Here is a 12,174-nt window from a genome sequence, read left to right as displayed (position 1 = left end):
CCAACAGCGTGCAGAGTTTCAATTTCTCCATAGCCTTGCCAACACTGTTTTGGGTTGTCTTTTTGTTTGTTTTCATAGTAGCCAAGCTGGTGTTTGTTTTCATAGTAGCCAAGCTAGTAGCCATTGCAGTTTTCATTTGTGTTTCTCATGATTAGTGATACTGAGCATCTTTTCATATGCTTACTGGCCATTTCTATAACATCTTCGGAAAAATGTCTATTTGAGTCTTTTGCTCAGTTCCTACTTGAGTTATTTACTGCTGTTGTTGGACTGCAGGAGTTCTTTATATTGATATATTGTGGATACTGTTTATCAGATGTATCATTTGCAAATATTTTCTCCCATTCCATAGGCTGCCTTTTCACGTCACTGATTGCAGTCTTTGATTCAGAAAACTCTTAAAGTTCCATACAGTCCCATTTGTCTATTTTTGCTTTTGTTGCCTGTGCTTTTGGTGTTATATCCAAAAACTCACTGCCAAGTTCAATGTCATGAAGTTTCCCCCCATGTTTTCTTCTAACAGTTTCATAGTTTTAGGTCTTATATTTAGGTCTTTAATCCACTTTTTGCTAATTTTTGAATGTGGTGTAAGATAAGGGTCCCACTTCATTCTTTTGTACTTGGATATGCAGTTTTCCCAACACCATTTGTTGAAGAGACTATCCTTTCCCCATTGAGTGGTCTTGACACCTTGTCAAAAATCATCTGATCATATACACAAGGGCTTATTTCTGGGCTCTCTATTCCATTAGTCTATTTGTCTATCTTTATACCAGTACCACACATTTTTGATTACTGTAGCTTAGTAATATGTTTTGAAATTAGGAAGTAGAAGTCCTCTGATTTTGTCCTCCTTCTTCAAAATTGTTCTCACTATTCAGGGCCTAGGTCTCATTCTGTATGCATGCTATGATGGAGAAAAAAAAAAAAAAAGATTGGGAACAACAGCCCTATAGAATGTGTTCAAACTTTTTGATTATATACACCCCCGAAGAGTTTTTCAATAATGTGTCCCTTGCACAAAAAATGTAATTTCTGATATACTAAACATGGATATTTTAATATAGATTTATATCATCCTTTTAAATTTATTCAGTGGATTCTAAATACTATTGGGAAATAATACCCACAAATACCCATTTAAAAAATATGATTATCTTCTCTAAGAGTAATTTTATAAGTCCCCCTTTCTCCTTGAATTCTTATTTCCATTCCATTTCCTCCACAGAACGCTATCCTAATGTAATAGATATGTAGTCAGTACAAAAATTTCTCTGCAAAAAGATAAGAATTGAGAAAAAACCGTTTTCTTGGGATCAAAGGCTCTAAGTATTAAAAGTTTTCTTACTTGACTTATTGCAATTATTAGAAGCAGACAACTGAGAAAAACAACATACATTATTCACAAAAGTTGACATATAATTATTAAACATAAATAGCAAAAATTATTTGGAAATCTCTTGTTGAGATGGCTGGGGGAATTTACAGTGCCTTAAAGGGTAGATTTTTTTAAAAAATGCCTTGGAAGCAACTTACTATAATAATACATGAAATGTGTGAGAGGAGAGCTTTTGTTTAGTAAAGCAGGAGAAGGTAGGGTGAGAAAGAAGGCATTTACATAGGTGCATCTGGAAACTGATCCACTTAAAACTATCTGTTCCTAAGCAACTCTTAGCAAATTTCCCTATAATCCCAAGGTATTCTTACTTCCTTGCTACTGCATAAATCTAAACTCCTCTGCCAATCTCTCCATCTTTATCCCACCACATCTTATCCTTCCACCAGAATTTACTATCTGCAGCTTTCTGAACCCCATGCTGTTTCACATCCCTTGACTGACTATTTTCTCTCCACCTGATGGACCTCTAATAAACTATTAAGACATGGTGAAAATAACAGTGCCTCTATGAAGACTTTCCGGAGTCCCCTAGATAGCATGAAGCAACACTCCATTCTCCAACTATCATTCTCCAAATTATAGCATAACACCTCTAACACTCCTTTACAAACTAGTCTCCTTTATTGGCTGAAAGCTCCTTGAGGAGAGGGACCAATTTTATTTACCTTTAAGACTACTTTGTACATAGTAGGTGCTCAAGAAATATTAGCTGAATAAAGGAATTCAACTGTCCATGTGTCAGTTTTGTCACGGACAAATATTTATCTCTAAGATCATTTTCCACTTTTAAATAGCTAATGAAATCCAGTTAACTCTATAAATTTTCTAAAAGTCTTATATATATTCTACTTTCAGATTACTTTTCTCTCTCCGCTATGATCACAAACAAAAGAAAGCATTTTCACTCAGTATAAAAAAAATGGGTACTTTACACCATTTATAATATGCCAAAGTGATTCTTCTATGATTTTAGGTTATCCTAAAAAGCAAACTTTTCTCAGTGGTTGTACAAAAATATGACTTTAATTGATGACTCCAAGGTAATTCCCTGTATGGTTATCTTTTATCTTTCTGATAAAAGAGGCAAGAAGGAAAGCTGCTCTACCTCATTAGTATGTCAACAGAAAATTACTTTACTATTATGTAAATTAATAGATCCACAATATTATGACACCTAAACTACCTCCAAATATTTTGATTCTCCCTCTCTGTACATGTATTCCTTCCTTCCTTCTTTCCTTCCTTCCTTCCTCCCTCCCTCTCTTTCTTTTTTTCCACCTAACTCAATTATTTAAGTATCAGAAAGCTCTGGTACAGAAATCCAACCTCCCTGGAAATTATGTCACTGTAGGCCAGGTGGGGACCAACCTCCATCTCCATCTCCAAAATTTCAAAGTATGAGACCAAATTTCACGTCTAAAGACAGCATTAGATTGAGTAGAACCAATTAGTAATATTTATCACTAATGTAAACACTGGTAAATAGTAGGGTTCAAGATCTCCTTTAAAGCAATAGAAGACAGTCTCATTTTAAAATTGATGATACAAAATAACATAAAGTCATACTGTTATTCTCTGACAATTCAAGTACAGAAGAGCAGTACTGAGTTCTGCATGCCCAAGCACTAGGTATCACTATGTCAATGGCAGCTATCCACATTAAAGAAATTATTAAACCAACAGATAAGTCTTCAAAATTATCAGTTGCCTAGGACAAATCATGACAAGTAATTGAGGTTTTTCTTTTTTTTTTTTTGGTTTTACATATCCTCTAGAGATGAACTTGGTATAATAAATTAAAACTATATAAGCTAAATAAAATGATCTCATTATTTCTCCTTCCCAATAAAATAATCATTTACAACAATAAAGTGAAGAAAAGCAAAGCCAAATGCCACCATAACTTCATTTTTATTCTGTAAATTTTCACCCTCACAGAAGTTTAGGTTCAGGTTTTCTTAATGATGAGCTCTTTACAAAGCCTGAGGTTTTGTAAAAGATGGCCCAGAGCGACTGATGAAATCTGTAGTCCTAGTATTCCAAGAATTCCAAGTAAACCATCTACAATAGGACAAGTTATTTTTCTGATTTTTATTTCTAAATTAAAGCACCATTCTAACTGTAAAATATAGGTTTGGTGAAGGGGCTCACCGGTTAAGAGGTTCTTTCTCCATTTATTTTCTATGTGAGTTGTTAGTAGCCACAGTAATACCAACATACATACACCTAAGAATTTTAATTAAAAGGGTAATAAATTGGGATTTCCCTGGTGGCACAGTGGTTAAGAACCTGCCTGCCAATGCAGGGCTCACAGGTTTGATCCCTGGTCCAGGAAGATCCCATATGCTGCAGAGCAACTAAGCCCATGTGCCACAACTACTGAGCCTACGATCTAGAGCCTGCAAGCCACAACTACTGAGCCCAAGTGTTGCAACTACTGAAGCTGGAGAGCCTAGAGCCCGTGCTCCGCAACAAGAAGCCACCGCACTGAGAAGCCCATGCACTGCAACAAAGAGTAGCCCCCCTCACTGCAACTAGAGAAAGCCTGCGTGCAGCAACAAAGACCCAACACAGCCAAATATAGATACATAAATTTTTAAAAACTGGGTAATAAGTTAAATATTTGCAAACCCATAGACACATTATAAATTAATCTAGATTTCTGGGGTATGACTATATTCCCAAATGCCTGGATCATAGCCTAAGTTCACAGTCTTAAGGCTACCCTTCATTGTGTGACCTTGGACAAGTATACCATCTGTTGGTGCCTAAATTTTAGCATTTATAGTGCCATACAATATGGCAGCCACTAGCCATATCTGACTCTTTAAATTTGAATTAAAATTAAGTAAAATTAAAAATTCAGTTCTTCAGTAACACTTGCCACATTTCAACAGCTAGTTCTGGCTAGAGACTACTGTACTGAACAGTATAGACTTGATGATGAAAATAAACAAGACGAAATGATTGTAACAAATGAGAACAAGGGAGTAGGGGTGATTATTTTTGATTAGATGCTCAGAGAAGGCCTCCCTGGGAGGTTGAGACTGAACAAGATGCACCGAGCATGCAAGGATCTGCACAGAACATCCAAGGCAGGGACAAGAGCACGGGCAGAGGCCTCAGGCACCAACGGGCTTGGCTGGTTTAACAACAAAAAAGTGTGTTTAAAGCCTAAAAAATGAGGGGAGAAGGATATGAGGTGCAAGACGTGGCAGGAAGCAGGGCCTCAAGGGCCTTGTAAGCCATGTGAGAACTTTGGATTTTCATATTAAGTACATTTGAAAGGCACAGAGGGTTATAGAGAGAGGACTGTTATGATTAAATTATGTCTTTAAAAGTTCACTCTGACTGCTTTTGGGAACCAACTACCAGAAACCATTAAAAAGTCTACAAGTTACAAGAAACCATTAAAAAGTCTACAAATAATAAATGCTGGAGAGGGTGTGGAGAAAAGGGAACCCTCTTACACTGTTGGTGGGAATGTAAATTGGTGCAGCCACTATGGAAAACAGTATGGAGATTCCTCAAAAAGCTAAAAATAGAGTTGACACATGATCCAGCAATCCCATTCCTAGGTATATACCAGACAAAACTATAATTCAAAAACATTATTTTGAACATGCACCCCTATGTTCATAGCAGCACTATTCACAACAGCCAAGACATGGAAACAATCCAAATGTCCATAGAAAGATGAATGGATAAAAATGTGGTACATATATACCATGGAATATCAGCCATTAAAAAGAATAAAATAATGCCATTTGCAGCAACATGGATGAACTTAGTGACTATCACACTAAGCAAAGTTAAGTCAGAAAGAGAAAGACAAATACCATATGATATCACTTATGTACAGAATCTAAAATACCATACAAATGAACATATCTACAAAACAAAAACAGACTTATAGACACAGAGAACAGACTTGTGGTTGCCAAGGGGGAGGGGTGGGGGAGGAAAGGAATTTGGGAGTTTGGGATTAGCAGATGCAAACTATTATACACAGGAAAAACAAAACCAACAGTAGAAGCAGGAAGATGTTAAAAGAACACTAATACCATTCCCCAGGTGAGAGAAGATGGTGGCCTGGACCAGAGGAGGGGCAGTGGGATAGAGAAAATGTGTTCTTTTCTCTACATCCCTTACCTACAGTCCTTTGTCCACCATCCTTCACAACCTGGCTCCCAGAAATAGGCAACTTCATTTTTTAACTCCTCGATATCCGGTAAATATACTTTCTGCCCCCACCCTTCCACTGAAACTGTCCTAAGGCCCCAGTCACCTCCACCGTCCCAAAGCCAATGAACACTTTTCCATCCTTTTCCTAGCTGACCTCTGCTGACCACTCTTTCATCAGTCTCTCTCACTTCTGGGGCATTACCTTCACCTGGTTTTCTTCTCTTTCTGTTAGTCTTTCTCAGTCTTCTTCCCATCAATCTATATTTGACTCTTAAACTTCAGTGCTCCTCTATGGTTACATCTTCAGTCCTGCATTCACTTCAGTATATACATAACTCTTGAGACTGACTGACACTTTTTGTTAGTAACTTCCAAACTAACACCTCTGGCCCAGGGATTCTTACTAAGCTTTAGACCTGCTGGACTGGATTCACTGAATACATTTAAAATTGGACAAATTGCAAACATTTACGATGCAAAAGGTCCAAAACTTATCCCCTTCATTCTCCTTCATCAGAAACCCTTGCTCATGGGACTTCCGAGGTGGTGCAGTGGTTAAGAATCTGCCTGTCTTATACAGGGGACACAGATTCGATCCCTGCTCCAGGAAGATCCCACATGCTGCAGAGCAACTAAGCCCGTGCACCACAACTACTGAGCCTGTGTGCCGCAACTACTGAAGCCTGCGTGCCTAGAGCTTGTGCTCCGCAACGAGAAGCCACCACAATGAGGAGCCCACCCACCACAACAAAAAGAAGCCCTGCTCACAGCAACTGGAGAAAGCCCACGTGCAGCAACAAAGACTCAACGCAGCCAATAAGTAAGTAAATAAATTTATATATATATGTAAAAAAGAAACTCTTGCCAAAGCCAAAAGCCAAAGGCATCCTCAACTCCCTCTCACTCACCAGCTACAACCCTGAGCACCAGATCTTCATTAGGTCCTGCAGATTCTACCTTCTTAATATCTTTCTAATCTAGCTCCTGCTCTCAAGTCCTGCTGAAGCTACTTTAGTTCAAGCTCACATCACTTTTGCATGGGTTATTGGAATAGCCTTCCAACCAATTTCCCTGCTTCCTATCTCTCGTCTACACTACTGCCAAAGCACAAAACAAGTATTCAAAAACTCTGTTGATTACATTAAGTACAAATCTGACCACCGTATTCCTCTGCTTAATGTCTTTCATATGCAGCCCACTCCTTTCAGAAGGCACCTTGCCATCAAGCTCTTTATTACCTTTCAACACACCCCACCTTTTCCCTCACATTCTCCTCTTCAGCCATTCAGCCTTTCTTAACTCTCTAAATATGCCATTTCAGGTCTCCCTTCCGCTGCATGTGCTATTATCTCTCCCTTACTCATCTAACTACTACTTCAAAGGCAGGCCTAAGTACCTCCAATTCAAGGAAGTATCTCCTAGTGCCATATATATCTCTCAATCACTGTTCCAGTAAACTGTAAACACCTAGATGGCAGAGACCACCAACCTTATTTGATTTGCAGCACTATTGATTGACACAGAGTAAATATTCATAAATAGGTTTGATCTGATATCGTCTAAATATTTAAAAAGGGGAGGAGCTTATTTAGTGGGCCTTTCATCACTATTCCAGTATAGCACAAAGTGACAGCACTATCCTATGCTTTGCACATGTGGCTTTGTAGTCGACTGGAAATAGGAAGAAATCAAACACAGAATATACACTCTTTCAATAGGAGACATGTAGGAAATTCTGAAGAACTATGCAGTAGCCAATAAACCAGACTCGGGATTTTACACTACGTGGGCAAGTCACGCTGTTTGACGATAATAATAGGCGGAAGACCTCTCATCCAATAAAGCAAATTAACTTTTCATGGCCATGCCACTGTAACTTTAGTTCCTGATGTGGATTCTCACTTCCTGACAGGTTCATTTCCTTAGTTGGGAGCCGCCCACTCACCACCTTAGGAGTCCCTCGCTTGTCAGTCACTTATTCTCTAAATCTGAATAGGAGGAAAGGCGATGGAAGAAGGGAGAGTGTGGGCGATGATAAACACTTTCGGAAGGGGAGGTAGCAGAAGGCCACAGTCCCAGGCAGGGAGCAGCGTGGGGGCTGAGGCAAAATCAGGATAGAGCGCTAACAGCTGGCAAGGAATGGGGAGGAGGATGCGATCGCGGAGCAGGCAGAGCGGAACCGGGGACCCCGGGCTGGAGGAAGGGGAGATGGAGAAGAGACGCGGAGAGAAAACTAGGAGTTGGGGGTGGGGAAGTGGGATAGGCAGAAACCAGAGGAGGGAAGACGCAGCGTTTGGCCAGAGAGCGGAGTGGCTTAGGCGAGAGGAAGACAGTATCGACGCAGCCAGGGCGGGCGGACGCTGCTTCAAGACGAGGGCAGGGGATCCGGGCCAGGAGGAAGAGGGGAGGAGCTGAGGGAACTAGGACCCCCGGGGCAGAAGGAGGGGAGCGGGTGGGAGACCCGACCCCGCCGAGCAGGTCCCGCAGGCCGAGGCGGGGAAGGGCGCGGCGAGGCGGGGGCACTTACTGGGGTCCCTCCGCACGGCGCCGCTGGGGGTCTCCTCCCGCAGCTGAGGGAAGAGGAAGTCCCGGGCGGCCTGGAGGTCCTGGAAAGAGCAGAACTGGACAATGGAGCAGGCCATGGCTCCGGGGAACTCTGCTCGGGCATTCACCTGACCTCACCACGCCCTGCCCCCCGCCACCCCGCCGCTACCACAGCCACCACCCGGGAACCTGAAGAGCTTCAGCCACGCAGGGGCGGGGAAAACAAACCGGAAGTCGTCAGCTCCCTGGCGTCCGCCGCCGGGAGCACGGCGCATGCGCGGGACGGCCCGGGCGCCCAGGCTGGCGCGGCTCGGGTCACGTGACTAGCAGCGGCGTGGGGGTCCAACGTCGACGTGGAGGCCGGGAGCTGGCTTTAGTCCCAGCTCTGCGCCTGCACTCGGGAATGAACCCTTTTATTCATTCTGGCTCTTAGCCAGAGATGACCTAATGGGACGTTGTCCGCGCTGGCCTTTGAGTCATTTAACCAGGCTTCTTGATGTGCTATTGGCACGATCCTGATATTTGAGAGAATAACCCCTGTTAAGCTAGTGGCAGGCCAGTGGGGGTCGGTATCATGCAAGTATCTGAGTTTGAAAAGATGAAATTTCCTTCTGGAAATCAGCCCCGTCCAGGCTAGCCTTAAATGCTCCTCCTATAAATTCTTGTGGAATTATGCACGCCTAATTAGTACGTGTTATATACTGTATTGTACTCGTGTTTTCTGCATCCATTTTCGTTTTCATTCATTCGTTCATCCATCCGTTCAACAAATACTCCTCTCTTCTGTGTCAGCCACGCAAGGCGTTGAGTATAAAGCAGAGATCAAAAGAGAAGAAATACTTGTTCCGTGGAGCTCAGAATTCTCGTGGCTGATACTGGTAGTAGCAATTAGTTACTCCACTATTTAACTGAAATTGGGATAATGCTAGGAAGGAAAGAAGTGAGTTCAAAGTGCTATAACAACATAACGGGGAACCTCACCTAGTTGTTTTTGCTTGCTTTGTTTTGTCGGGGTGGGGGTGGGGGTGGAGGGTTGCCGGGGTCAGGAACAGACTTCTTTGTAAACTCCTGAAGGTTGGGATGTCATTTCATGCTCTTTACATCCAGTGTCTAGCACAGGATGTGTCTAGCACAGGATGTGGCACACAGTGCTCAATAAATATTTGCTGGAGGAATAAATGAAATAGAATGTGTACACAAGGTAAATCAAATAACCCCCTTCTTTTACAAAGCAATTTATATTTTTTAAAGTACTTTTCCATACATTGTCCAATTAGGTAGTCACAACGCTGTTCTGAAAGTGTCTTACCTCAAATTTTGTAATGAAGAAATTTGTGTCTCTGAGAAGACAAGTCCGTTTAAATGATTTTTCTAAAATTATGTAAACTGTCAATAATACTTCATTTGGTGTACAGCCCTCTATCTCAAAAAGCTTATATAACTGTGCCTTGACTTCTAGTGGGCAGAACAGTTTTCAGAGCTTTCTGAGATGGTTTTCCCAGGTAATAATCCTCAAATGTGGCTCAAATAAAAATACCATTTCTTTCTTAGATTGATGGATTAATTTTTCATAGACAAAAGGAACTATTTTAATGTTAACATAAAGAACTGTAGACACTCACATACTTCCTAAAGGAAACCTAAAGTGGTTTTCCACTTTGTACGACAGAAAAATGGGATGGGAATAAATTGAAGGCAAATAGATGAAGTCCAGAGCATTCATTTCTTTCAGATCTGTGTTCAGCTCTAATAATTTAACAAATATAAGTTAGTGCCCAGATTCCTAGTCCATTAATTCCTGTTTGTAAAGTAGAATGATTTTCACAGAATAGGATAGATCATTTCTATGTTATCAGATGAACAGGGCCTAGTTCTTCACCTGTAAAATATATGGTTGGTTTAGATGTACTACAAGGTTCCTTAAGCATCAGAGACCTATAATTCTATAATCAAAGCTTGCAGAAAAGCTAAGCTTTCAGTGCTCCCTTTTTCCATCTGAAAAAAAAATGCAATGCTTCCTCAGATCATCCAGCCCTGATGATTAACCCTAAAATATAGCACCAAGACCAAACTAGAATAAAATTTAAATTTAGATTCTTAGTTTTATAAGATGGGTAAAGAACACATGACACTTTGGGAAAGGATGCAGTGTCATTCCTTGAAAACCCTTCAAGTTCCTATTCAGGTGAATGCATTTTGTTTAAGTAACTGCCCTTGGCTGATTCAGCTGGTCTTTGTTCTGCCCTGGGGCATTCATTCATATATCTCTTGTGTGGCTTCCATTGAATTTCATTACTGCTCAGTTTCAATGGTGAAGTCCCTGACTTCCTTCCAAGTAGTATTGAAAAGACTCATTCATGAATGTTTTTAAGGACTTTAAATACCCTTCACAGAAATTACCTCATATTCATGAACTGAACTCTTCCCCCAGGAAGTTGTAAAGCTGCAGAGGGATGCCTCTGGAGTTCTGCTGCCATGGTTTCTGTGGAGTGGGGGAGGATTGTGTTACACAGTGAATATTGCTAACCACACAGCCATAAGAAAGCACATTGCAGAAAACGTGCAGGCTTTCCATATCCTAGCCTAGACAGTGTCTCTCTAAGGTCTGCGTTCAGAAGCTAGGAAGAGAGTGTGACCAAATAATCGCAAGAGAGGACTAATGCAAACTCCCGAGTATCCATTATTGTGAGTCAGAGCACTGATAACTGTTAAGAGAGAAATGCTCACAGAGCATTAGATGCTGGTCCTTGCCAATCTTTAACAGCAGCTAGAGGCTGAAGGTGTGAGAGACACGGTGGAGAGCAAAGTGTGAAAGAAAGCAATGGACTTGGATTCAGGAGACTAGGTTCTGTCTCATCTCGGCAGCTTATAGGTCACATGAACTTGGGCAATTCTTGTCACCTTGCTGGGCCTTAGTCTCTTGATCTACAAAATGAGAAGAATGGAGTCTGAAGTCTGTCTCAGGGATGTGCAAGTTTTGGTAAGAAACTGGGAAGGAAAAGGTCTGGGTATTGGAGTTGCTCAAAAGGAGGGGGGGGTCTATGTGGGCACCCCAGTAAGGGGCCTGAGTGGGAAGGAGTGAACGTGAGGGCACTGCATATCTGTAAGTGAAAGAAAGCAGAGCGAAGAAAGGGGATATCTTTATTTATTTATTTATTGGCTGCATTGGGTCATCGTTGCCACGTGCAGGCTTCCTCTAATTGCGGCGGGTGGGGGGGAGCTACTCTTTGCCACAGTGCGTGGCTTCTCATTGCGGTGGCTTCTCTTGTTGTGGAGCATGGGCTCTAGGCGCACAGGCTTCAGCAATTGTGGCACTCGGGCTCATAGTTGTGGCTCATTGGCTCTAGAGTGCAGGCTCAGTAGTTGTGGCGCACAGGCTTAGTTGCTCTGTGGTATGTGGGATCTTCCCAGACCAGGGCTTGAACCTGTGTCGTCTGCATTGGCGGGTGGATTCTTAACCACTATGCCACCTGGAAAGTCCCAGAAAGGGAATATCTTGAAGCACTGAAGCCTTATCTCACAGTTGTGTTGAGGATCATCCTTGAATTGAACTCTGAATTCTCTGAGTAGAAGCAAACACAACTTGTTTTTCTTCAGCAAATGTCCATGGAGGATAACATCTATATTATTACACTAAATATACTGTTGTGAACACAGTGGGGTGATAAGAATGAGTCCTCCAGAGACTCATTACCTAACTAAGGGAACAGACAAGCACAAATAGCTCTAAAAATCAGAGTGTGATGAGTACCATGGGTGACTTTTGGTGCTCATAAAGGGCTGTGGGAGAAATAAAGGGGAGATTCATTTTGATTGCTAGCCTTGTCCTGGGGAAAGGGATTAGTGGGGAAGAGGTATGAAAGGCAGTAAACTGACTGGTTCCCAATTAGAGAGAACCTCAAAGTCCAAATACTAGAATCTGAACTTTATTCTGTGTGCAAGGTGTAGCAACTGAAGATTTTTTTAGAAGAGGTAGGACATGACGAGTAGCAGTATGTGGCATGACTGACAGCAGAGAGACACCTCAAGATAACGTATCATTATCC

The 12,174-nt window shown here is 41.6% G+C and overlaps 1 protein-coding gene across 4 annotated transcripts in view; it reads right to left on the bottom strand.

The window, feature by feature from the left end:
* The window catches only part of RAB3GAP2 (RAB3 GTPase activating non-catalytic protein subunit 2), a 106,957-nt gene extending 98,631 nt beyond the window's left edge, over nucleotides 1-8,326 (bottom strand). For all 4 annotated transcript variants that reach the window (XR_009052754.1, XM_057728479.1, XM_057728480.1 and 1 more), the window contains exon 1: nucleotides 8,112-8,326. Coding sequence is in view for 3 of the 4 variants with exons in the window: in XM_057728479.1 (XP_057584462.1) it covers nucleotides 8,112-8,226 (115 nt within the window). In the remaining variant the exon portion in view is untranslated. The remainder of the gene's footprint in view (nucleotides 1-8,111) is intronic.
* Between the last annotated feature and the right edge of the window lie 3,848 nt (nucleotides 8,327-12,174).

The sequence above is a fragment of the Hippopotamus amphibius genome, chromosome 3 (genome assembly GCF_030028045.1).
Source record: "Hippopotamus amphibius kiboko isolate mHipAmp2 chromosome 3, mHipAmp2.hap2, whole genome shotgun sequence".
NCBI lineage: Eukaryota > Metazoa > Chordata > Mammalia > Artiodactyla > Hippopotamidae > Hippopotamus > Hippopotamus amphibius.
The sequence above is the reverse complement of the archived record's forward strand: the minus strand, read 5'-3'. Positions and strand labels throughout refer to the sequence as shown.